Here is a 25082-nt window from a genome sequence, read left to right as displayed (position 1 = left end):
CCCAAAAATAAAAATAAAAGTGCTGCCATTCAAGTAGACTTCTCTTTGCATGACGAGGTGAAAGACAGAATTCTTGGACTTGTATCTGTAATACTGTTGTTCCGGAAAAAAAGTTAGCACATTTTCTCTTGGATTAATAATCTTTTCCAGTTTCTTAAACAAAAGAAAACATGAATTAACAAATCAGACACTGTAGTTGACAGTGGTACAGCTCTGTTCCTATCTATACTTGCTCAAGCTGGAGTCTGAGTAAAACCTGTTCATGATCAGACTCATCTGCTCACTATCATCAGCTTCCTGTTCATTCATCAGTATATGAATGGCTACAATACAGCCATAGAGACAAAAGATGGCTTCAGAGGGAATGTCTGACAGAGGAAAAAGTTACATCAGCCTGACACTCCTTTGTTCAGAGAGCTCTGAACATTAATAGCAGCTAAAGATGAGGCAGCTGCTGCACAGAATTAGGAAGAGACAGAAAGAACAATTACTTCCTGGCAACGTTTTTTCCCCTGCAGCTCAAAAAAACTACAGAATTTACACTGGACAGTAAGAGAATGAGAAAAATTCTGAGGATTCAGCTGTCTTCCCTCCAACCCTGTCGGTGAGCAACTTAGGTAGGTAAGTGTCAGACATGCCAATGAAACTGCTGTTCTACACCTCCTGGACTACACCCACCAACAGACTCCACTGCTATTCAAACATAATGATAAGTACAATGTCACAGTGTGCAACAACCCTCAAAACCAGAACAGATCTTCCCTGCTCTCTCAAGTGTAGACAAGAAAGTTATATGTGAAGTAACAGACTAGAAAAAATGTGAAAGAAAGAGCCATCAAGGGCTCTTGTGTTGTAGTTGATGCTTAGAGGAAGACCTAAGCCACAAGCTGGTAGAGCGTGGAAGGATGTACTGCAGAATTCTCACCATGTGCTTGCATTCCTTCACAACTATCTGCTATTGGCTTCTGCCAGAGAGAGTCACAGGAGCAGAGGAACTTCTTGGTTAACTTGGCATGGCAGTTCTGTTAATTCACTTGGTTGCATGAATCAAAAGGCCACAGACACCACTGGCAGCAGTGGCTGCAAAAACTCAGCAGAGCATAGAGGAAATCAGTTAAAACCCTTTTTTTCTTTCTGTTGCTCACTGGAAGCAAAGCATGGGGATGCCACACTGATGGCAGAACCCACCAATTTTTCCTATTCCGTAGGTAGAGAAACCTCTGCTTTATTAACTGCTGTCTACTACAACAGACTGGAACAGTCTATACTTCACATATCTAGGTGGGATTTCCAAAAAGGATATATTTTAAAGCAGAAAGCCATGGTGATTGCTAGGTTTCCCATCCCAGAATTTTTCTCCAGCCTCTCTGTATCATGAGGGGAAAACGCCTGCAGCACTAACAAAAATACATGTCAGAGCCCATCTCAGAGCTCTGTAAGATGTGCAAATTTCCTGGTGCCTGAAGGTTTGGCAAGTAAAAACCAAAATCAGAGTATTTTAAGTGTATTGAAGCTCTTTCTACTAGTGTCAAGTATCAAATCAGACACATCTGCAGAAGCAGCATGGCAGAAGAGAGATTCAGGGGGGTGAAGAGAAAAGGTTTTGATGCTGACCAGCAAAATTGAGACATTTCCACAGGAGACAACACAACTCCACAATAAAGAGGATGAATCTCTTTCTGAGCAGGGACCTCTTACTAAGGTAATAAAGTCATTCAGCAGACTAAAAATGTAGCTTTGACCCCAGAATGAAGTATTAAAGTTAACAATAGAGGCAGTCACCTTTCCCTCACGATAGATGTTCAGACTTCAGAGCACCACAATTTTGTGTACCAATCTGAACTGCACTGCAAATGGTCTCATGGCTGGGGGGGAAGGAAATCTGTAGATTTTGCCAGCAGAATAACCACTGCGATTTCTGGCATTGTGGAACACATTTTGGGACAGAGATAATCCCATTGGATCTTTCTTCTAAAGCAATTAGTAAGTGAAACAATGCAAGATAGGGAAGCTGGTTTTCAGTTTGGGAGTTAACAGCTTCCCAGAGACTTATGGAGGGATGGGCTCTTCCTCTCAGTTCTCCCTCCCTTGGACCTCCAGTCTATACCAAGAGCAAATGCCTGCACACTTTGCTCACCATCTAAGCTGAAGAGCTTGTCCTGCTTGAACTCCAAACATATATGAGATCAATGCAGCTACATTAATTGGTATGCATTGCTTCTCTGGTAATACTTATTCATTCAGGCTTTGAGTCATGCCCACAAAGGTCATGTATTTTTTTGGATAACAGACTGTGCTAGCTCAGGTCATTTGCCATACACCAAAGAGATACACCTTTGGGTGGCACTACCATGCTCTGTCTCACAATTTCACAAGGTTCCCTTTGAAAACCTATTTTCTGCCCCTTACCTTAATAATAAAAATGAAGGTTCAGAAACATACTTCTGCAGCTGCAGCATATAAAGAGAAGTAAGGTTTGTAAAAAAGAAGATTGGAAACTCCTTCCATCCCTGTACATCTGTTCCAGAAAAGTCACACCTCTCCTTCCCTCTTTCCACATAGACAAAGGAGGAGAAAACTGCTTCTTTCCTCACAGCTTGTGCCTGAACAAGCCTGAGCTTCTTGACAACAGATCCAGTTTATGACTTCCCCTCAAACTCCACCTTGCCCATGCTCAACTTCTTTCATACAAATCCCAGGAATTTTTAACTGGCATTATCGAGAGAAAACAAAATAGTTTCCATTTTAATAGGGAAGGCATTTGCCATTTTCCTACTTCATCCCACATGGACACTACAAGTGAGAGAATACCACATGCAGAAGTTGAGCAAAGTAAAATACGAAAAACTGCAACTTTTTAGTCACTTCAAAATGCTTGAGCTCCATGCTATTCATGAAAGCCTTCTATATACTCAGGTATCCCTGCTCTATCTCTGTGGCACACGCTTCACCTCTCTAAACAAACAAGGACTGTCTTTGTGCCTTTGTTTAAATTAAGAAAAAGGAAAAAAAAAAACCAACCTGTCTCACAGGCTGTGATTACATCAGCAAGAGCATTCTCCTTTTCTCTATCAATCCTCCCTTACTCAGGCTTTGAAGAGCCTCTGTGTGCTGCTGCCATGTCCTTTGATCTTTCTATTTTATGCCCCAGGGCCAGCCCTGATAATATCTGCTTTGCCTGCACAGTTTTGGAAAAGGCAGCAGCACCCATTCCTGTCCAAGAGCAGCTTTGTGAACACACTGAACTGGCATGTGCGCCCCGTGACCCCGGAGCAGCAGACACACAAAAACACAGTCCCTGCACACACGCCACTGTAACAACATGTGGGCAGGCTGCATGTGCCCTCCTGTTGGAGACTCCATGTGCCCTCCTGGGAGAGGCTGCATGTGCCCTCCCGTTAAAAAGCAGATGAGCCTGACAACTTACGGTTGGTCTTTCAGCTGCCAGGCACACAACCTGGGCACTCAGAGTTCTGCATTCTTGTTTCTCTAGGTTCTGTTTTGTTAAGGATGTTCAATAATAATACAGAGGCCCATCAGCTTATGTCTCTTGTAACACGAAAGTGGGATATCCTCACCATCAAAATCAAGTGCATCAACATGGCAACAGACCAGAGGTTTTCTTTAGCTCCTGCACGTGCAGAGCCACTCAAAAAGACCTGCACAGCCAACACACAAGGAGCCAGGCAACTGCCCTTTGCAACACAGCTGGCAGCTTCTTGAAAAAGTAGAAAAAACAAAATACGATATCCCACAAATCCTGTTCTGGGCCTTTTACATTCACTTCTGCCATGGCACTAACCCTCACTTTCTAGAAAATTAATGTATTGGATGTAGATTATAAGTGAAGAATTTCAGCAACAGCTCTGGGATGGAAGCAGATGATCTTTTCTGAGATTTTTCAGCCTGTGTGACTAGACATTTTCACTGAAACTTGAATTGTTAAATGGGAAAGCAAGGTACTTCAGGTATTAATAACCAATTATTTCAAGGACAGAACCCTCTACATAACTCGTACAACAGCAGAAACCCTAGAGGAAAATTCTACCTATTTTAGCAACTTAATTCTTGACATTTTTTGTATTCAGAAAAAAAAGATAGGTAGAAAGAAAGATTGAGTGGCAGAGCAGCAGGGAAAGAAACCTGGAGAACCAACCAACAGCCAGGTGTTAGATCTTTAAATGAGAAAAGATGAAAGGACACAATTATTAAGAGCAGTTAAGATAAATTTAACTTGAAATTTGGAGATATGACATACAGCCCTATCATCATCATCATCTATTCAACAGATTCAACCAGGTATTTTAATGTTACCTGTCATTAGCTGGTGGGTAAATTGCTTTTGATTGTCCCATTAGTGGCATCACTAAAAGGAAATTTCTTTTCCTCAGTTTCATATAATGGCAACAACAGCAAAAAACTCCCAAAACCCGTGTACAAATATTGTCAAGAAATTATTAATTCAAGAGGCAAAGTATTACCCTAGAAAACCAGGGAGTAAATTCAGTTCCACTGCTGACAGTGACAGGAGGCAGCACGTGCACCAGAACCCAGCCTGCAGCAGGCTGTGCCTGTGGGAGGATTTGCTCTCCAGAGGCCATCCCAAGCTGTGCCAGCCACAGGGATGGAGGATGCTCCATGCACAGGGCAGAGGACACGCCCAGCACTAACCCAGGGGTTTCTCCTACAGACATCACATCTTCCAGTTTGGTTTCAGCCATCCTGGGCAAGTGCCAGTACTGCCATTCTCCTGCCAGCCATTGTATTGCTGCACTGAGACTCAACTTGGCTAAAGTATGGCACCAGGTCTGAGATTTCACAGGTTCTAGCACACTTCTGAAAGCTCTTTCCAGAGCTTTGTTCAAAAGGGTTCAACCTCCTTCCCACCACTTAGCAGAGGTGAGTCTTTCTCATCCCAGATGGCAGCAGTGTGCACTTCACCACCAGATCACATCAGAAGCAGCCAAGGAACTTCCAACAGCCCCCCTGTATTTAGCGTGCCTTTATGGGAAGGGATGTTTTTAATCTGTATTTCTTGCAATCTGTCCCAATCCAAAAATTTTCTGAGAACTAAACAGCATTTGAAGAATTTCAAAAAGAAAGCCTTCACGCTGAGGCAGTGATGGCAAGAGTGAAAGAAACCCTGACCTTCTCTGCCATCTCACACTGCAGTTTGCAGGCAGCTGCCTGCTCCAAGCTAAGCCCACTACAAATTGCCAGCTACAACCCCATTCCAGGTTTTACCCTCAGCCGCTCCTCCCGGTACTTCAAAGGAAAAGTATTTTTGTACAGCCCAGCAAGGAGTGTAAACTGCCCAGCTGCTTTCAAAGCAAGATGATTTAACTCTTAAGTACCCAATATGCTATGCCCTCAGCAGGGGATGTCTGTGTAAAGAAAAAAAGATTCACTGGGAGCCTAAAAATTAAATTTGTTGTGTTCATGACTTAACTGAAAAGCAAATGCCAATAGTCAACTTCCCATTTACCCCTCCTTCTTGGAGGGGAGAAAGAGGTCGGAGAAACTAGAACTTCTAAAACAAATTTATGAGGGCCACATAATCATAGAATGGTTTGGCTTTAAGGAAGAGACCTTAAAGATCACCTAATTCCCACCTCCCACCATGAGCAGGGACACCTTCCACTCTCCCAGGTTGCTCCAAACCCCATCCAACCTGGCCTTGAACACTTCCAGGGATGGAGTAGCCACAGCTTCTCTGGGCAACCTGTGCCTGTGCCTCACTACCCTCAAAGGAAGGAATTTTTTCCTAATAGCACACAGATACTTTCCATAACACATCTCAATTTTGTTTAAACAGCTAGAAGACACCATTTCTCTTCAATTATAGAGTCAGCTATCAATACCTAAATACCTTCTCAAGTTGGACCAAGGGATCCCACAAATCCAGCATTTTGCTGCAAACTCCAGTAAACTAACTGCTTCCCTTGGCCTCCCACCCATTTTCACAGTAGTCACAAGCTGGAGGAAAGGTTTTCTTACAAATGAAACTTCAAATAAATCTTTGCAGAAAATATGAAAATAGCCTGTCTTTATGCTAAGAGACAACAGTAAAGGCAGAGGAAGACACTAAATGATACTCTTCTTTCATTAAAAGTAGGACCAATTTAATGATTTTTGTTCCAGGGTTCCTCATGAAGTTTGAGTTTCCACACTCAGTAGTTATTTCCCCACCACTTGAAGCACACAAGTGGACCACTGTCCACCATTGCTCCTGTTCCCTTGGGTCCTAATTTTGTTTCAGGCCCAGATGGTTCACAATTGTATACAAACACAACCAGCCTTCCATCAAGACACAGAGACCCAGGGAAAGGCACTCATCTTTAGGTTAACTTTGACCTCAAAGAAGCCACTTCATTTTGTCTCACATCAGCATATACACTCAAGTATTTCAATTACAGAATCTGCAAAAAACATTGAGATTTACTGTATCCAAGTTTCTTTTTGCTTGGTTATTAAACACAGGCTGTGGAAAACACAAGCAATAAAACACCAAGGGTGTCTGCATGTTAAACGTCCACACTTTGAGTGTGCAAAGCAACCAAGTATAACCGAGTACTTTTGCCCCAGACCTGATTTTGCTGAACAGAGGCACAGCACGGTCTGGAATTCTTCTCCTAAAACTATAAGCATCTTCAACATCCAGTCCATGAGCTGCCTCTTCCAATCTCTCTCTGTATGGAGTTAGTCTCCAGTAACATTTCACCAGCTGGTTCACACAATTGCTGTAGGGAGACTGATGTTCTGGCACTGTTCTCTGTGGGGGTATTTGTGTCTTAGGAGTTCAGAGTATGTTTGTAGACTCCCCTTTCTGTGGGTTATCACTCTGCTTCTTAAACTCCAGAGCTACAAGCAGAGATATTTGCTGGGGAGCACTGACTGTGATCAACATGCCCATCTCTCTTGCTTCCCATGCAGAATGCTGAGCACAGACAATGCTCAAACTCAGTAATTCACAATCAGATTCATTAAGCACTCTTAAGAAGGTTATTCAGGAATCAGATCAGTAGTAAAAAGGGGGGGGTTTGTTTGGTTTTTTTCCCCCCTTTTAGTAGTCCATAGGTTTAGCACACAATCTACTGAGATGCAAAAGACTTCATGACAGGACAATTGTTAGATCCATACCAAAATGGATTTTCTGTAAGGGAAAAAAACCATAGTTTCAAAGTTAAAAACAGTCAGAACTGAAGAGAACCTGTAAAATTCTGACTCTCTTGTGAGCATTTAATGCAATAAAGATGTTAATTTCATTATGATAGTCTTCTACAAGAACTACCTCAGTATACAAGATGGACAGACAAAGTCTGCCTGGGTTGAAAAATTAGAGAAGTTTCTGCCTATAAGAACTTCTTATTTGAATGCAAGTTGAAAAGTTACCTGTCAAACAATTCTCTGCAAACCTGACACTGGTTAAAAAGCATCCCTAACATATCCAAATCACATGGGTGCCTAAATATTCCTTCAATAAACTTCTACAAAAAATGGGTAAGTAACTCACACCAGAATACAGAAAGATAACAGTCAGTTCTACATTTCTCAGGTTTGTGAATCCCCATTCAAAACATTCAATGTTCCAGGTGGTGGATTACTTCACTACTACACTGACTAACATTTGCAACAGCTGCACCACTCACTCCCTGGCTGAGTCTGAAGTCAGCACAAACTCTACAGACAGAAGACCCAAAATTTCACTTCTTTCTTCCAAAGACTATGGGAACAGCTTTAGGCAAATCGCTACAGCAGGTTTCCCACACAGATAAACCAGAGAGAACTCAGTTGAGCTGTACCGTGAAAAGACAGCTGTGGCTGTTTGCCAGCCTTTGGTGCTAGGACTGACAGCTACAAGGGAAGTAAGTCACAGGGAGTTTGGATGTCATGCCATAGTGCCTGTGGCTGAATGTCCAACACAGTGCTGAAGATGGATTGTCATGCCCAAGCCTTACCAGTGCTGAACTGGCATACAGGACAGAATCCAGAATATTTGATAACAGGAGATCACCATTACCTGGAAAGAATATTAAGTTTATACAGGCAGTCTTTCTAAGCAGAGTAACTATTGGGGGGGGGGGGAACAGGCAATACAGATTAACAGTTTTGTATCAGTGACTGATGCAAGGGGATGTGTCAAGGCCAAAAGAGCCATTAAGTCATATTTTGAAAGTTAAAAGATTGTTCTAATATTTAATTGATGGAAAGTGAAGCTCTGCCTCTCTCATTTTCAGTCTAGAAACGTCTTCAATCAATGCAGCAGCTTAAAATCTCACACAACAACTTCAGAAACGTGATTTGGCTTTGGGAAGATAGGTTGTGAAAAGGTGGCTGGCAAACTTCATAGTACAAAATTGACAATAAAATAAGATTGACAAAGTTTCAGCACAGGGTTCTATGATATGTACTACAAAAATAGTATATTAACACACTAGCACAACTATTTATGCATGATATGGTTTAATATTATGCAATACTAGAGCAAAAAAAAAGTAAATCCTGTAGTAACTTTGAGACATGTGTCTGAACAGCCAACTTTGAGATCTGTTGTCTTTGCACTTTAGTTCTGTCAGATCCCTAATTTTGACCCTATGAAGGGCACAGAACCGATTTCCAAAGCACTACTAATTAGCTTTAATCAAGAAAGGTAAGGTCTCTTGAGATAAATACCAACCCTAGTTTCTCTGCCTGCAACCCATCTGTAAGTAATTTCAGCATGAAATATCAGAACATGACAGAAATAGTGCCACCTATAAAATCATCCTGAAGGATAACCATGACTCAGGCACGAGTGATTATTTTAACAGGCCCTGCAGGGCTGGGTTGGGAATGCCAAGATTCTGCAACAGCTTGCCATTTCCCTTCAGTGTCCTTTGAGACCTGGTCCATGTCAAGGGACCAGAGATAAGACATTATATTAAAAAATAACACTTGAGGAACATCACATATAAGAAATTATCTCTTTTCTTAATTTAAGTTTCTTTTACTGCACATCTGTGCCTAGATATAACAAAGGCAATTAGCTTTTATCAGATATCCCCAACTGCATAGGACTAAAAGAATAACATTTCAAAACTAACCAAAACTTCCCTCTCTACACTCCAAAACAAATGGGAAGAGAAATTCAGCTACACGAAGATTAACTCTGAATCAGTCAGAAGTTATTATTTTTTCCCGTCTTATTTACTACAGAAGTGTGGGGTTGAAATGTTAGGATCATGAACTTTTATTAATTTTCTAACTTAAAAATCAGTTTCACCTTGAAGAAAACAGACAGCAGTGTGTGTCCACGGTAATACACTGAGAATTCACACAGGAACTAGAAGGCATCAGAAAGTGAGAATTCAAAGGCAAAAAAAAAGGCACCAGGAAAGAAATCGCAGGTCAAACCTGGATTTTTTTTCTCCCTTACTCACCTATCCCCATTTAACATCACTCACTGCTGGTCCCCAGGGCTCCTGTGGCCATGCTGCCAAAAGCAGAAACAGCACAGCTCAGGCTGTCACCAGAAACGGGGCCCTTTGGGAAAGCTGCTCCCCACCTCCTCCACATCCACCCCAGAGAGCAGGAACGTGGGCTTGGAAAAGCAACCTGTAGGACAGCAGGGGAGAACTGCTGCTCTGCCAGGATTACCTGCCAAGTTTTAAACACTGTGAATGAAGTTTATTCACCCACTACCTGCCTCAGTAATAGAAACATGATCCTGGAGTCTTAACATCAGAGATGCAATTCCCTACCAGCTAATGAGAGACAGGAACAGGCCAACATCAGAAGACATATTAAATATTTTCCTAAAACATGCATGATTTCAAAGCAATCCTTTCTAGCATGTCAGATAGGCAGCATATGCTCACCTGTTGCAAAGTAGAGCATATGTTTTGTTCTAACCCATTTTGTTCATGCTTCCAATAATTCACTTAATTCACTGTTAGCAGTCATCCCTCAGCATCTGCAAGGACGTTTCATTGACAGATTTCTAAGTGGACAGTAAAAAAAACAAATCAAAACAAAAAACACAGGTACCCATAAAGTCCCAGTCCAACAGCACATACTTAATTGCTTTAAGTATTACACACTTACAAAGACATTCTATATTTTTAAAAAGTAAACTGAAGGAGAAGCACTGAAAATGTTGCAATTACTCTGAAAAATAGATGTATTTTTAATGTGAATGTAAGTTACCTTAATTCAAATAGTTTTTTTTAAAGAAAAAAAATTATATTCTTCTAGCAGCTGTCTCAGTTTGAAAAGATAAATAAAACCAACTCCTCCTTCCAGAGGCAGAGTTTGTGATGTTAATTCCATATAACACGAACAGCAAAAATCTGTGAATTCACTTGCAGATCCTCTTTCAGACTAAGAAATGCTATTCTGTGCTGAGAAATGGAGCCCTGCAGTTGGGCATGGATATGCTGCATTATCATACTGATACAAAGATTAAATTCCTCTATCATACAGTGCATGAACCATTCCTTAAAGCAGGGTAGCCATAACCACCATGCCTCTGAAGGCAGAAAAAGAGTTAGATCATATTCTCCAGCTGGGCAGTGTCTACACTTTATTATACCCAGTGACTGCTTTAGGATGGTTTTCTCCTAAGACTTGTTCAACTTTTCTCTGTTCTTTGAGTATCTTGTTTGTTGTTCCAAGCATTCTTTCTGGCAAGAATGCTATAAAAAAAATTAAGTTCCCTTCCTCAAAACCTTCCTTTGACAGATACTCAGGACTCCTACTATTTTTCTCAGTATTCCTAACTGAACTGGTCCTAACCTAAGTCAGAATTCTGTTGCCTTAAGAATATGTTTGGCATTAATCTCCAGAACAGACTGCATCAGTTTGTGTATTCTGTTCTAAAGACTGCAGTGCCCTTTTTACTTGGAATATGTTTATAAAGAAAAGATTTCAAGATTCAGCAGCACTCGGATAGTACAACTAGAAAAATATATAATTCAGCTTCCTAAGCAGCACAATCACATCTGACAAAGATCTTTATCTACGAGGTTATTCACAGCAATATCCTTATCAACCACAGTATATGTTGTATCGCTTACACAGGAAGCAAATACTTTCCCAGCTTTAGCAACTTAAATTCAAAGACACCAACTGCAACTTAAGGATGGAAAAGAATTCGATTTGCAAAAATTCTCTTTGCAGTAACACTGAACTAGATGAATGCTACTGTCTGTTACCTCCTCCTAAGGCAAAAGCACAATGAAAAGGAATCACAGAATTATTAAGATAATCAAATCCAACTGCTAAACCCAGCACTGCCATGATCACCACTAACCCATGTCCTCGAGGGCCACATCCACACATTTTTTGAACACTTCCAGGGACAGTGACTTCACCACAGCCCTGGGCAGTCTCTTCCAATGCTTTACAACCCTTTGTGTGAAAATATGTTTGCTAATATCTAATCTAAACCTCCCCTGGCACAACTTGAGGCCATTTCCTCTCATCCTGTCACTTGGGAGAAGAGATTGGTACCCACCTGGCTCCACTCTCCTGACAGGCAGCTGTAGAGAGCAAGAAGGTTCTCCCTGAGCCTCCTTTTCTCCATCCTGAGCCCCCCTCAGCTCCCTTGGATGCTCCTCATCAGATCTGTGCTCCAGACCCTTCCCCAGCTCTGTTCCCTTCTCTGGACACATCCCAGCATCTGAATGTCTTTCTTGGGGTGAAGGGCTCAAAACTGAACACAGCATCATGTTTGCACTGCCTACATAAAAGTGTTTGAGAATACTACTATCTCTACAACCAGTCCTGACCTACAACATCTCAAAGCATTCTAGCTTTGGGTCCTCACAGAGCCATAACATATGGACATCAGTGTTGGTTTGAGTATTTCTAAACCCTAGGCAGAACCAGAAATAGGTGTTGACCCCCTGAACACGGGTTAAACTTCAGACTGTGATGACTTTCCTGTTGGAGCTCAATCTTAGTACTACTCACTGCTCACTCCTAGAGCTGGTTCTTTAAGTTTAGTAAGTGCTTTTGCTGCATCTCAGGATGTTTCCAGAAGTTACTGAATCCAAACTCGAAGTAAGATGTACATTCTACACAAACAGTTAAGCCTGAAAAGACCTAAACACTCACGGAGGAAAAGCTCTACCAAAACCAAACAAAAAAATCCTTCCCAGAGACAGAAGCATTGAGTACTTCCACACTTCATAAACTTTCCTGTCTCACAAGAATATTTCAGGCTATGCAGGGAGAAGGAAAACTACCTTTGTCAACAACAGTTTGGAAGAAGGAACTAAAGAAAAATGAAGTCACCATCACATCCACCCATCCTAGACACGAGCACTGAAATGGCACTCCAGCAGCCACATTTATTTTACTGGCATAATTTAGAAACTCTTACTGCTACATTAGTAGTTAAGTTACAGGCCTCTGTTTCCCTGCTGAATTTCTATAGCAAGAGAAGCCTTACTCTTTGAGCAAACTACTTAGATCAAGTAGACAAGCAACCACTTTCCTCCTGTGGTTGTTTTCCAATGGTATTTAGCTACATAGGCAGTGATTTCACTTGTTGAACTAGAAAAGGTTGTACCAACAGAGAAGTGCATCTATAGCAGAAATGTCTTAACCCACAAACATTTTTCTCTGTAGGCCGTGCATTAAAACAAATTATCATCACTGAAAGACAAAATTTTTTACAAAGTGAAACCATTCAAAATAATACACGAAAAATCTGCCCCTTCAATAATGGCATTCCAAGTCTAGTCAGGAGATCCTCATGTAACACGAAGCATACAGAATTTCACAATAAAAACTAAGTACAGCAGAGCAGGATACAGGAACCTATGCCCAAACTATCAGCATCCACACACAAAAGTTACAGGAAAAAATGCCATTGCTTTCCTGTCCCAGTTGGCCACGGTAAGGTTTCTCTGGGCCAGAACAGCAGTAATAAGGGAGTCCACATGAGATCCACAACATAGGGCTGACAGGATAAAGCAGAAGGGAAACATGGCAGAAAAAGGAGGAAAAGAGAAGTCCACAACAAAAGCTTGTCTGAGGGAACACTTTCATATGACATACGCTGCCTCCTGCGCCACAATCAAGGTAAAGGTTCAAATCTCAACTCTTTGATCCAAGACACCAAACCTAGTGGTATTTAAAGTGGCAAAACCTCCACATCTCTGTTTTTGAAAGAATATACAGTGCCAGCTCTGAGCAGTCCACTGCCTGGGGGCTGGTGGGGCAGGGAAGCCACTGAGGCAAAAAAGTCTGAGATGGGTTAAAAGCTTGACTGACAGCTGACCCATGAGGTATCTTTTTTAAGACTCTTGCCTGAGTTTGGTCAAAGTGTCATGCAAGTCAAACCATCCAAGTGGTAATTTCCATCTAAAACTTTTTCCAGAATTTCTGATCAGCTCCCACTGAGAATCAAACCTCAAGTTTCTAGTTCCTCTTTAAACCACAAACCATGACCTGCTCCTTCTTTAGGGTGTCTGAGAGACACTTCTGTGATTCCTGAGGAGGCACCAGGTCTGACCCACTGCAGGCCTACCTGAGCTTCCACATACAGTGGAGAAGGTCTCACTGTAACTGGGTTTTGCTCAAATTCTAGTTTACTGCATCTGTCTCTTCTGCAACATAAGTGTCTGTAGCGAGGCTCAAACAAGGAGCTGAGACACAGTAACTGGACTACCCCAAGCTGCAGAAACTAGAAAGGAAATCAAGTGGTTCCTCCCACAAGTAAGTATTTAAGCAATATATCTGTAACATAAAATCACTCCCATGACTACAAATGCAAAAGGGACCCAAGAATAAACAGAGAAAAAAAAATATCGTTGTGTGAGGAGGAACTTCTGCTCCAGTTAAAAAGAATACATACTGGAGTGATCTGAAGCTGCCTATAAATATTCGAGAACATCAAAGCCGGTCCTGTTAAATTAAAAATGCTGTCACACAGATAGGAACTAGCCTCTAGCACTGCCAGCTTCAACATGTGAGCCTCTGATCTGAGAGACAGAGGCTCGGCTCTTCAAGAAATTTTATTCAACACAAGAAGGGGGAAAAAAAGTGAACCAGCAGTTGAGTTTAATAAGGATATTAAATACCTTACAAGTGAGCTAATTAGAGCTTAACTCTTTCAGGACACTTCAGCCCTTTCACTGACAAGGACAGTAGTTTCTTCCCATACAACTTCCAAGGCTGGCATGTTTCTGGGCTCCAGGAATGTTCCTATCCAAGCCCCTGAAACAAACATTTATGTGGTCTTTGAAAATAGAGATTTTGTTGGTTTCACCTTAGCATAACTTTAATCACACTGCCTACCTCACACATATGTGTGTGGACATTTGGCTGGCTATTCCACATCAGAGAGCTGTGTTTAATACTAAAGCTGTCCAGAAAGATTTCAGGTCATCTTCATCTTCCCACAGTTGCCTGAAGATAACAAGAATGGTGGACAAAAGGAGATCAGATCACTTCATTTGACTTTTATTATTTGAGGATACTCAGCTCCAATGGCAACTGAATGTAAATAAAATACATTTTGTGGTTGAGAAATGGTTGAGAAATTTATCCCCATCTGCAACTACAACCTTATTATTTCACTATAGGAAACCTCTGTCCATTTCTAGTATCCAAACCAAAAAAGACTATCCCAGACAGTCACAAAGGGGGGAGGGGGAAATAGTAGCTGCTTTCTCAAGTAAAATAGAGGAAAACTGAAAGTAAGATCATGCCTTGGGAGTTCTTTTGCATTAACTAGTCCACAATGTCTTTTCTTCAGACACAGTTTTGGGATACAAAAGATAATATCTTTTAAACAGGCAAATCACTGCCAGCTAGCAGAATGGGGATACCTTGCCTCTGAGCAAAAAGAGGTCTCCAGCCCTTGGCTCCTATTAAATACTGAACTCAGCAGCATCTCTTGGCGCTGTTTCAAGGGTTCATTTCTTGCTCCCAGCCCTGCTACACATCATCAGGACATCTGCCAGCTTGGCATCCAGACCATAAAGTGTTCATCTCCCCTTTATCCTCACAGCAGGCAAGATCTGCTCTGAAAGGCTTCTAAATAAATACAAAACAGGTATGAGAAAGTATGACAGACCCTAGTGAAGTACAATACAACTGTGATGGGAAGGAATACTTTTCCCTGTTATATTGTACACACCCTTTAGAGACTGCCTTAGGAGAAAACCCAATGCACCTAAGAAAAGGGTAGCAACTGCTACACTGTGTATCCTAACCTCTATCCTTATCTCTAAGGACAGCAAGGACAGGTAAAACCTCAGTGCAGCAAGAACAGACAGCACTCATGTGCACAATTGGCACACTGTATATATATATATATATATATATATATATATAATGTTTTATCCATGAGATACAGATATTATTATTGTTGCTGTTGTTATTAAGGTAAAACCAATCAAGGTTCAATTGGGAATACCATCATTTAGCCAGGCCCAAATAAGAAGGCTATAAATCTTCAAGGGCAGTCTCTGTGAGGAAAATAAAATAAAATTAAGAAAAAAACCTGCATAGCCTTTAAAAGAGGATCTTCTCCATGAACATGTTGTGGAACAGACCCATCAGTGTAAAAAAAACCCAAAGAGAACACCTTTTGCAATTCCAAGTCAGTCCTTCAAACGTACTTTTCTTAATCTGTCATCAAAGCAGACAGGTTAAAGCTGGAAACTTGCAGTTCTAAAGGTGAACTCAACAGAAAGTTTGGTTCAAGCCTCTTCTGCCTGGGGGAGGAAGGGCAGAGTGGAATGGATAAAGAGAGAAGTAGAGGAGAAGGATTTTGTCCAGCCGTGCTTACTACACTTTTTATTGTGTGTATTTTTTAAAGCAGGCAAGCATCACAAGCTCAAAGTAGGAAAACCGATCTTGGCACGAACTAGGGTCTTTCCTGAATTAAATGCAATTTTTCAAACACTACAATCAGAAGTATTTGAAAGTTGCTTACCAAGCACATGCAATAAATTCACAGTAGGAGGCATGTACTTGCAACATGCGTGCCTGTACAGCTAATTAACAGTTGTACTCAAACCATGACTGCAAACTCTAAAATATGCCCCTTAGTTCTTGTCAGGCCAGTCATCTCCTCACTGATTCTTCCATTTGCTTTATTACTGAAAATGATGCAAAACAATAAAGCAGCTTAAGCTCAAGGAAAACCAACAGAAAGCTTAAGCTGGTCATCAGCTTTAGAAAACAACTAAAATCCTCACATTAATGCAGAGAGTAACATGGGTCTGGGAAGCCTAGAGAGTCTGCATATATTACACTACATATTTAAGGTTGTACTTGTGTCTGGAACATAACAGGCACCTAATCAACCTTTGTAAACTGGCTTTTCATCTTAAAGCCAAGTGCAACAACAAAAGTCTCTAAGCAGCATGAAAAGGAAATTTAAAAAAATGAATGAAAGAAATCTGCCACTGTGAAGAGACACCCTAAGCCACTAGAGCCCTATTTTCCTGAGCACTAGTACTGAAACCTAACAGAAGCACAGCTTCACCAATGGGATAAGTGCAGGAAAGTGCAATTTTTGGCAGTCTCCACTGGGTATCCACAAGAGCCCATTTCCCTGGTCACGTCTGGTTTAAGTGTCAAGCAGTCAAGAAAAATGAAGAAAATAGAATTTATTTTTTTTTTAACACGAATCTTCTGTTGCTGGTCTAACAATTTCAAACCACATCTTTGTTTTTAAACAATTTATTTTTCCTTTGCCAATCTCTTTTAGTGTGAAGGACTCTCCCTTCAAGACAGGAAGCGAGAAATAAGGCCAAGCATTCAACTGGCGTTCATTCTGTTTTCATATGCAGGCACACACTCTGGTTTGAACACATTTGAATACTGAAGTGCAGATGCCCAAAAGAAAAGATAGTATGTAAAAATTAATACTTAACACCTCCCAAATTGAGCACTTCTGAAGCAGTGTCTTAATGCAAATACATGTACCGCTTACACAACTGGGTAGAACACAAAGCAGATTACTGCCTCCAGATCTAACCTTTCCTTAACCAGTCTGATGCTGGCCTCCTGAAAGCATTCACACTTTGAAAAACTGTTTCTGAAAGTTATTTTGGTTCAGAAGGGCCTCACTTTGCAATTCCAAAACAAGGACTAGAAGACTGTAATAAAAAAGGGAGCCTTTTTAAATACACGCTCTACCACAAGATGGTATAAACTGGAAGAAAATTACTATGTATGCTAATCAATGGTTTTATACAACTACTCAAGACTTTCCTATAAGATCTGCTTGCAGCAAAGCTGCCTGCAGTTCCTTCCCTCCAAATCTGCCACACTGAATCATGTCCTCTACACACTTCACCAGGAGTCATTTCAGAAGCCCTTCACTAGGCAAAGCACTTAAGAAGCAGCTGCCCTGTCCCATAAGGGCACCAGTGGGGTGCTCAGGGGGAGCGAGTGCCAGTTCCACCCATGGGGCATAGCTGGCCACAACTGCTGGTAACACTGGGAAGCAGGCTGTAATTATATATAAACCACTGTAGTCACACAGATCCGCTCTCAACATAAATAAATATATATAAATGAGAAAAGTTCTCCAAATGGCTCCGTGTTTAACAATTTTTGAGTGCCACTTCTCTCTGGGATTTTTTTCTTAGTTCCACCTCCCAAACAAGCAAGAGGAGCACATGGAAAAGGAAGTGCTCAGCATCCTGCCAGCAAAGGCAAGGTTTTCAACAGTACAGACCTTCAACATCTGTGAGGAAGTTTAACTAAACATATGGACTGTGTAGAAAAGTTACCTGAACTCCCACAAACTACTTTTCCCCACTTGATTCCCCATCTTTACTTGGAAGCGCAGAAATTGCACTGGTTGGTCTGAGCACTGAGCCAGCGCTCTGAGCTTTCCACTTCTATTTACGTACTTAACCTACTTTATTCTTATTCCTCTAAATGGGTCACAGTAGCATTTTTTTTTTTTGCTATTTCCATTGTAATTTCTCCACACTTAAATATCTTTTACCACATTTTCTTACACTGTGTCTCCCGCCTTCTCTGCAAGGGACTGTCTCAGTCTCACATGCCAGCAAGGTTCTGGTAGAAGGATTCTGGTATTGCTGCAACTCTGTGCAAACACCACAGACACTGGAGCTTCCTCCAAAACCAAGAACTCATCACTGAATTTGGTACTTTATCTGTGGATCACGCCTCTCCCCTGCAGTAATGCCTAGAAACTTTTATTTATTACTGCCTTAGACTCATTTAGAAACAGTTTCCACAGATGCCCTTAACTCTCTCTTAATAAGAGAGTTAAGGTATTGTGATACCTTACAGCTTGAAAGTCCAAAGTTTTTAACTCGGTAAATACTATTTACTAGCCCTTAAATTTCCTATTGTTAGGAAATTAACTATTATCATAAGGTTATTAGTAACTATTTTCATAAGGTGTTTCTTCTTTTCAGAAGATATGAAAGAAGACATAAATCTGTCCAACCAGAGAGAGAAGGATGTTCTTGTAGAAGGCTTAAGCTCCAAGTGTCCCTTCTTGCCACTATCTTTGACACTCCCCTCTTAAATTCTCTTACATTACATTTTTGCAGTGAACCTTAACAGGATGGCACAGACACAAGATTCTCAAAGCAGAGCACTACAGTTGCAAGCAGACAGCATGCAACAGCCAGTAGCTACCACAGAAGGAGTTCATCGAGTCCTTTCACCACCATTCTAAGAGACATCTTGAATATTGCACTGTTGAAGAAGTAACAAAAAATAAGGATACTTATTTACAATACCACGTTCAGAAGCCAATGCAGACAGGCAACTCCTTGTGAACTAAGCCAGCAATGCTGTGATTGGGCTGGAGCTCAGTGTCAAGACAGAACAGTACAAGAGGATAAACGACCTAAACAAAACACTTTATTGGTCTGTCTTCAACTCTCCCGGGTACCACCTCACATCACAGGCTAAGCATGACTGAAACTTGAAAAAAAAGGAGGAGAAGGACAGAGGGAGGGATAAACTGTGAGACAGTTGGACTAATCTATTCTGAGATCAAGTTCAGGACAATACCTCTACTGCAAGCAAGCTGCTTGTGCACACTCTACAAAGGCTGCCCAGGTACAATAACTATACAAGTCTTTACCTCAGTGATCTCTTATTTCTAATGCAAATTACACTTCCTTTATCATCCTGGCCTTCTCTTGTAGAGAACCCTGACATGTAGTCACCTGTTGCACTCCCATGAAAAACAGCTTCCTTTCAGGGCAGGAAAAACTCAACAGTCCATGAGGGAGTAGGGGACCCCAGCCCCAAAAAAAAACCACTCTGGGCATGTGCAGTCTTCATCCTTCTGTCAGAAATTACAGAGGAATAAGCACAGATCCAGCTCAGGTCAGGCACAGCACACCACACAAATCATAGAATCATAGAATCAGCTGGGTTGGAAGGGACCTCCAAGATCATCAAGTCCAACCCTTGATCCACTACTGCTGCGGTTGCTAGACCATGGCACTAAGTGCCACAAACTATAGAAGAGGAGTCTGCTGTCACAGCACTAAACCTGCACTTTTCATCTTTCTTTCACCTGTCAACTCTCTCCCATAACAGAGAGGACTGACGAGCCCTGCCAACTCCCAGAACAAATTGAAAATTCCAGTTTAGGTTTCAAAGGCTGCACATACGCTTTAAAGGACTGAGGTTACAGAAAATGCCCAACCACAATTTGTAAAATTTTTTGCTGTTCCATGCATATATCAAGGCTGTAGTATGGAAGCATCTTGTTCCTACCAGCTGGATAGTCAAGTCTTAGTACAATGATAACCAGAAAACAAAAGAAAAACTGAAGCTTAAATTAAACAAGGTTTCTGATGCACAAAGCAGTAAAGCAACAAAGTATAGAAAATAAGCCCTGCTCTGACTACTTAACACACACCTGATGCTGTTATAACAAAAAAGGAGCCATCAGTGACTTGCTGTTATTAAAATAAATTAAATAATTACTTTTACAAAATTTAAAACGGGTAAAAAATCCCACTTTTTTAAGACAGTAGCAATTCACTTTCTTCCATTCATGGTTCAGTCTTGTTATCTATTCAACACAAACTCCTTAACTCTCAGCAAGCTTTCAGAATGGTGATGGGACTTGTGGTTCTCAGACCAAAGGCTCAAAGGGGCAGTGCTTAGATTCACCCACTGAAGATGGACATCCTCAAGATTACTGTTCTCACTTGCCTCAAAACATTTGCCAGTTGTGAGTATCTGTTCATAACATCAAAGACTGAAGATTAGGGAGGACAAAACTACAGCAAACTCCCACTTCTCATTCAAGGCAAAACAGATCCTTTCCAGGTCTCCTGTCTTTGTACCAATACAGAGAAACATAGTAAATGCTGAACAGCCCCTCTCCTCACCCCATTCTCAGCATCCACAGGGTGTTAGCTCTTTGTTTTCGGTCAGAATAGAAGTGCCACGTTCCAGTGACAGCTCAACTCCAAGATACTTCACTTCAGGGACACAATAACAAAGCAAACCTGAAGCCCAGATAAATTATCCCTGATGTCCTCAGGATCATTACTGCAAGCCACAACTCTACAGTTAAGGTATGGAAACTAACACAAAGCCAGTCACAGGTGTCTTCATATTCTAAGAGGATAACTAGCAAAGCAAACATCCAACAAGACAGTGACTCAAAGCCACAAATAATTCCATTTCCTCAATCTGAATGGCCTTTAGGCACTCAGCTCCAGCAAGAAGAAACTTAACCTGCCTGATCACAAAACAACAACTAAAAAAACCACCAAAAAAATTTTTGTTTTCCACTCTCAAAGGACACAAACATTCCCTTGACTCAGTCTCCTCTGATCAGGGCCACACATCTATGTATCTGCACAGTTACCCCAAGTCACTCCTTTCAACACTGTTAAAAACTCTGTTGGTGCTTCAGAGTGCAGTTTGCAGCCTTTAGCAACTGTTGCATTCTGAGAAAAGGTTCAAAGCCATTCAAATAAATAAGGGGTGGGAGGGAGACAGAAGGAAGGAGCACACAGGCACACAGTCTTGCACTCCGGTTTGAAGTCTCCCCACCTTCTGCAAGAGAAAGATAGGCAATAGTTTCCTACAAAGAAGTGTCATGCAAGAAGGTAGGAAGTGTCCCGTTTATGTTTTCTTCCTGGAGCTTAAAGCAGTGAGTTATGCTTGTTCTCCCCAGACTGTTAATTTTTGAGTACAAAAATTTATGCAAGTGGAGATTATTAGATCATCTACACATAGTTCAATGGCTACATAAAGTTCATTATCTCTCTGCTGAGGCTTCCAACCAGAAACAAACCAACCAAAACCCAAACTTTTGTTTCACAAGAAAAACCACACATAACATTCCCAAATCTCTCCTCCATGCTGCTTCTCATTGTATACATGCATTGTATGCATCAGTAATCAACCCATTACTGTATTCAACAGTACAACTGACACAGGAGTAGAAAAAAAGGCAGAATTGACAATTATGAATGTGCATCATTTAAAGCTTTTGACATGTCAGCGTTTTTAACGCAATCTAAAACAAGCGATAAATTTGATCCTCTTTTCCCAGCACCTCACCTGAGCAGCTCCTTCACATCTACATCTTTACAAGAAGCACAGCAGTAAATGTTCCACACCTTAGTTATCAAGTGGTGTTCCACTGGAACAGAATCTTGCCAGTTCCTTGTAGAATTAAGATACATAATCTCACTTTGAGCAATAAAGCCACTGCTAGTAAAAAAATCAGCGATGTTTATTGTCCTGGCACTGTCAATCTGTGGCCATATAGCAACAAGTTTGAGACAAGACTACATCTGAACTTTGGCCCTGAATGGTACGAGAAGTTTCAACCATAAGGAGTTCTCCAGTCATAATTTGTTTTAAACCAAAACATCTTTTTAGAGGTTTCAGCTAAGTCTGGTTTTCACAATCACTCTCCAACCAAATGTTTGCAATTTCCAATCTCAGCCATATCAATGGCCACTACACTGCCCCAAGAAACAGGGAATATTCCAGTACACCAGATACCACCAAGATGGTTAGACCTTCAAGCAGTTTAAGGACCAGCTGACACAGCAACCTAAGCATGAGTTTGCTGAATACAAACTGTGGCCACATGAAAGAAGACATGAACATTTCATCTCTGTAAAGAGTTATTCTGGTAGACACTTGACCCTATTAAGACTCGTTTACAATAACATGAGAAGCAATATAATAGCACACCACTACTGGATAGGAATCTGACCAATAACCAGTTTAGGAGTGGATGTATGACCTATCAAAAGCTGAAAGTGCATTGTTTCTTATGGTTGGTTTTTTTTTGTTCAGACTTTCAAGACCAATGAGTAATTGATGCTATTAACATAAACAAAAGTAAGTCTTTGTGTAGTCTCAAAACCACAATTCCTTTGATCCATTCTTTAATGTGTGCCTGATTTTTAAGAATTTCTAATATTTCATTTTAAAGAAAAATGCATCTTATTCTCGAATTGCTGTGTGCACTGACAAAGGGGCTGGGGCAGAGAAGAGCCTGCTTCACTGACTGATATACAACTAACTCGCTGCTGCTGAACAGGTTCCGAGTGGCATCAGCTTCATGAGCCTTTTCTAAACCTCACAGGGAGCTTTAAATGATGATCCAGAACAACAGATTCATAGTCTTCTATAAAAACACAGCCTTGCTGAAAATGGGAGGCAAGACAGTGCTGTGAAAATCTTATAAATTCTAGCTCTGAAAAAGTCACTTTCAGGAGGAGATAAAGGAAGCAGGACACCGACAAGAGATGCTGTCTGCAATCTAGAACCTCAGCAGTCAAAACACAACTGATGGTATTCAGTCTAGCTGCTTTGGAACAATGTCTGTCAGGTTTTCTTCTCTGAAAAAAAGAACAGTACACATGGCTCGTAAAAAAAAATAGCCTGTCCATGAGGTATGTTATGTAGCATGTGTTCAGATGAATAAGCAAATCCATTTTTGAGCAATAATTGACTGTAAAAGATTTGCCACATCATTTGGCTTTCACTGCAGTCTTTCCTATTTGGGGTGCTGTCTACTACTGATGAAGAGGAAGCAGACAGCTGATGTTACACACCACAAGGCCTGCAAAAGTCTGTTTAATACATTTGTTCCAGGTTGTGCAAATCTAAGTCTTAAAAAAACAGTAAGTTTTTTCTCCACTTTTAGTTACAGTCACCAAGAAAGCATGACCTCAGTAAATAACCTATATTCTCTTCTTAACACAAACACCTGACACAAAAGGAACCTTCAGGGTCTCTTGTTGGCCCCAAAGACAGTGTTAAGTCTCACTGTTTGAAAATGCACCAAAAGATTAAAAAACATCCACCTCTGTTTCAGTCCATAGTAGCACCACCTTTTTTTTAAATGTCAGAATTATAAATTAATTGATCCATTCCTCTTTTCTCTGAAGAAAATAATCACCTTACATTGGCAATTTGTCCTCACAACTCTTCTGGCTGTGAGAGAACTTTTACAAGGAATCCTCCCAGGTGAAACCATTTTGAAACATCAAGCACTCAAAAGCAGTATTCTTTAAAAGGAAAAAAAAAAGGTTATTTTGATAGTAAAGTATTTGTTTGTAGAGCTTTATCAGTTGTTTCTAGAGCTTACTTGCCACCAGTTAGCTTTTTTAAAATTTTATGTGTATATTTATTTATGCATGTATGTGTACGTATATGGAACTCAAGCAAACAAATTCCACAGCTCTTAAAGAGAAATAAGGATTGCTATTGGCAATTGCTTAACAGTCAAACTTATTAAAACACCATTCAAGTAATTTTTCTCTACTTAGCCAAAGGGGGGAAAAAAATAAAGTCAACAATTACAAGAGACTACAAAGGAATTAGATAAGCACTTCAAGAGTTTCAAACACAGTAAAGAATAGCTGCGTTTAGTCACATTCAACAACTATTTCTCTAGTGAGAAAGTCAAGCGCAGCTTTGTACGAAACGCCCGCGATGGGAGCCCGGCTTCGAGGGAGCCCCGAGCGCAGCAGCCCCGGGTGCGCGGAGCGGGGACCGGCCGGCACAGCCCGAGCGCGCAGCACCCAATTGCTGCCGCGGGACCTTCGGCCCGGGCCCCCCGCGTCCCGGCCGCCCCTGGAGCGGGGCAGCCCCTCACAGCCCCGGCCGCGAACCGCCGGGACCGGCAAGGGCCGCCCGGCGCGGCACCGCCCCCGCCCGCCCGCCGGCATCGCGCCCGACGGAGGGGCGAGCGGAGCGGAGCCCGAGGCGCGCGGACGGCGGCCCTCGGCTCCGCCCGCTCCCGCCGCGGAGAGACCGCGCGGCGCGCCCGGCTGTCAAAACGGGGCGGCCCCGCAAGTTGGGGCCGGCGCGGGGCCTTTGTGCGCGGGCGCGCATCTGTCACCGCGTCCCCGGGCCGCGCGGCGCACGTGGGGCGGCGGGCCCGGCCCCGCTTTGTGCCGCAGGTGCCGGGCCCGCGGAGCCATCTTGGGGCAGGCGGCGCCCCCCGGCCGCGCTCACCTGCACGATCTCGCCCTCGGCGCTCAGCGTGGCCCCCGCGCGGGAGAAGCGGCCCTGCAGCCCCGTGGTGTAGGTGGTGTAGTCGCCGCTGGGGCTGGACTCGAAGAGCACCACCTCCACGAACGCCGTCTCCTTGCCCAGCGCCGCGCCCGGCGCCGCGGCCAACGCCACCCCGAGCAGCAGCAGCGGCAGCGGCGGCACGGGCAGCCTCGCGCCGGCCCCGCAGCCCCTCATCGCGCGGCGGGAGGAAGCGGCGCCCCGCCGCCGCGCATCGCTCCCGAGCGGCTCCAGCTCCCGGGCCGGGGTCCCGGGCGGGTCAGCGCCCCATGGCAGCGGCCCTCCCGCCGCGCTGCGCCCCGCTCCTCGCCGCCGCCCGCCCCGCACTCCCCGTCCCTCGCCCCGGCTCCTCTCCGCCCTGCCAAGCCGCTTCCCTTTCATCTGCTCCACGTGACGGCCACCGCGGGGTTATCCCCGCCCTCCGCGCCGCGCTGACCCGCTCTGTCCCTCCCGCCGTGCACACACGGCCCGCAGCCTCGCCGGGCCCGCCCGAGCCGAGGGGCGCCCGCGGCTGCGGCCGGTCCGACCCGGCCCGGGCCCGCAAGGGTCGGACAGCAGGCGGCTCTCGG

The 25082-nt window shown here is 42.7% G+C and overlaps 1 protein-coding gene across 2 annotated transcripts in view; it reads right to left on the bottom strand.

The window, feature by feature from the left end:
• Window positions 1-24757, bottom strand: part of ZNRF3 (zinc and ring finger 3) — a 75431-nt gene extending 50674 nt beyond the window's left edge. For both annotated transcript variants that reach the window (XM_027652226.1, XM_027652227.1), the window contains exon 1: window positions 24457-24757. In XM_027652226.1, the coding sequence (XP_027508027.1) occupies window positions 24457-24690 (234 nt within the window). In that variant the 5' untranslated portion in view covers window positions 24691-24757. The remainder of the gene's footprint in view (window positions 1-24456) is intronic.
• Between the last annotated feature and the right edge of the window lie 325 nt (window positions 24758-25082).

The sequence above is a fragment of the Corapipo altera genome, unplaced genomic scaffold (assembly GCF_003945725.1).
Source record: "Corapipo altera isolate COAL_440 unplaced genomic scaffold, ASM394572v1 67, whole genome shotgun sequence".
Lineage (NCBI taxonomy): Eukaryota > Metazoa > Chordata > Aves > Passeriformes > Pipridae > Corapipo > Corapipo altera.
The sequence above is the reverse complement of the archived record's forward strand: the minus strand, read 5'-3'. Positions and strand labels throughout refer to the sequence as shown.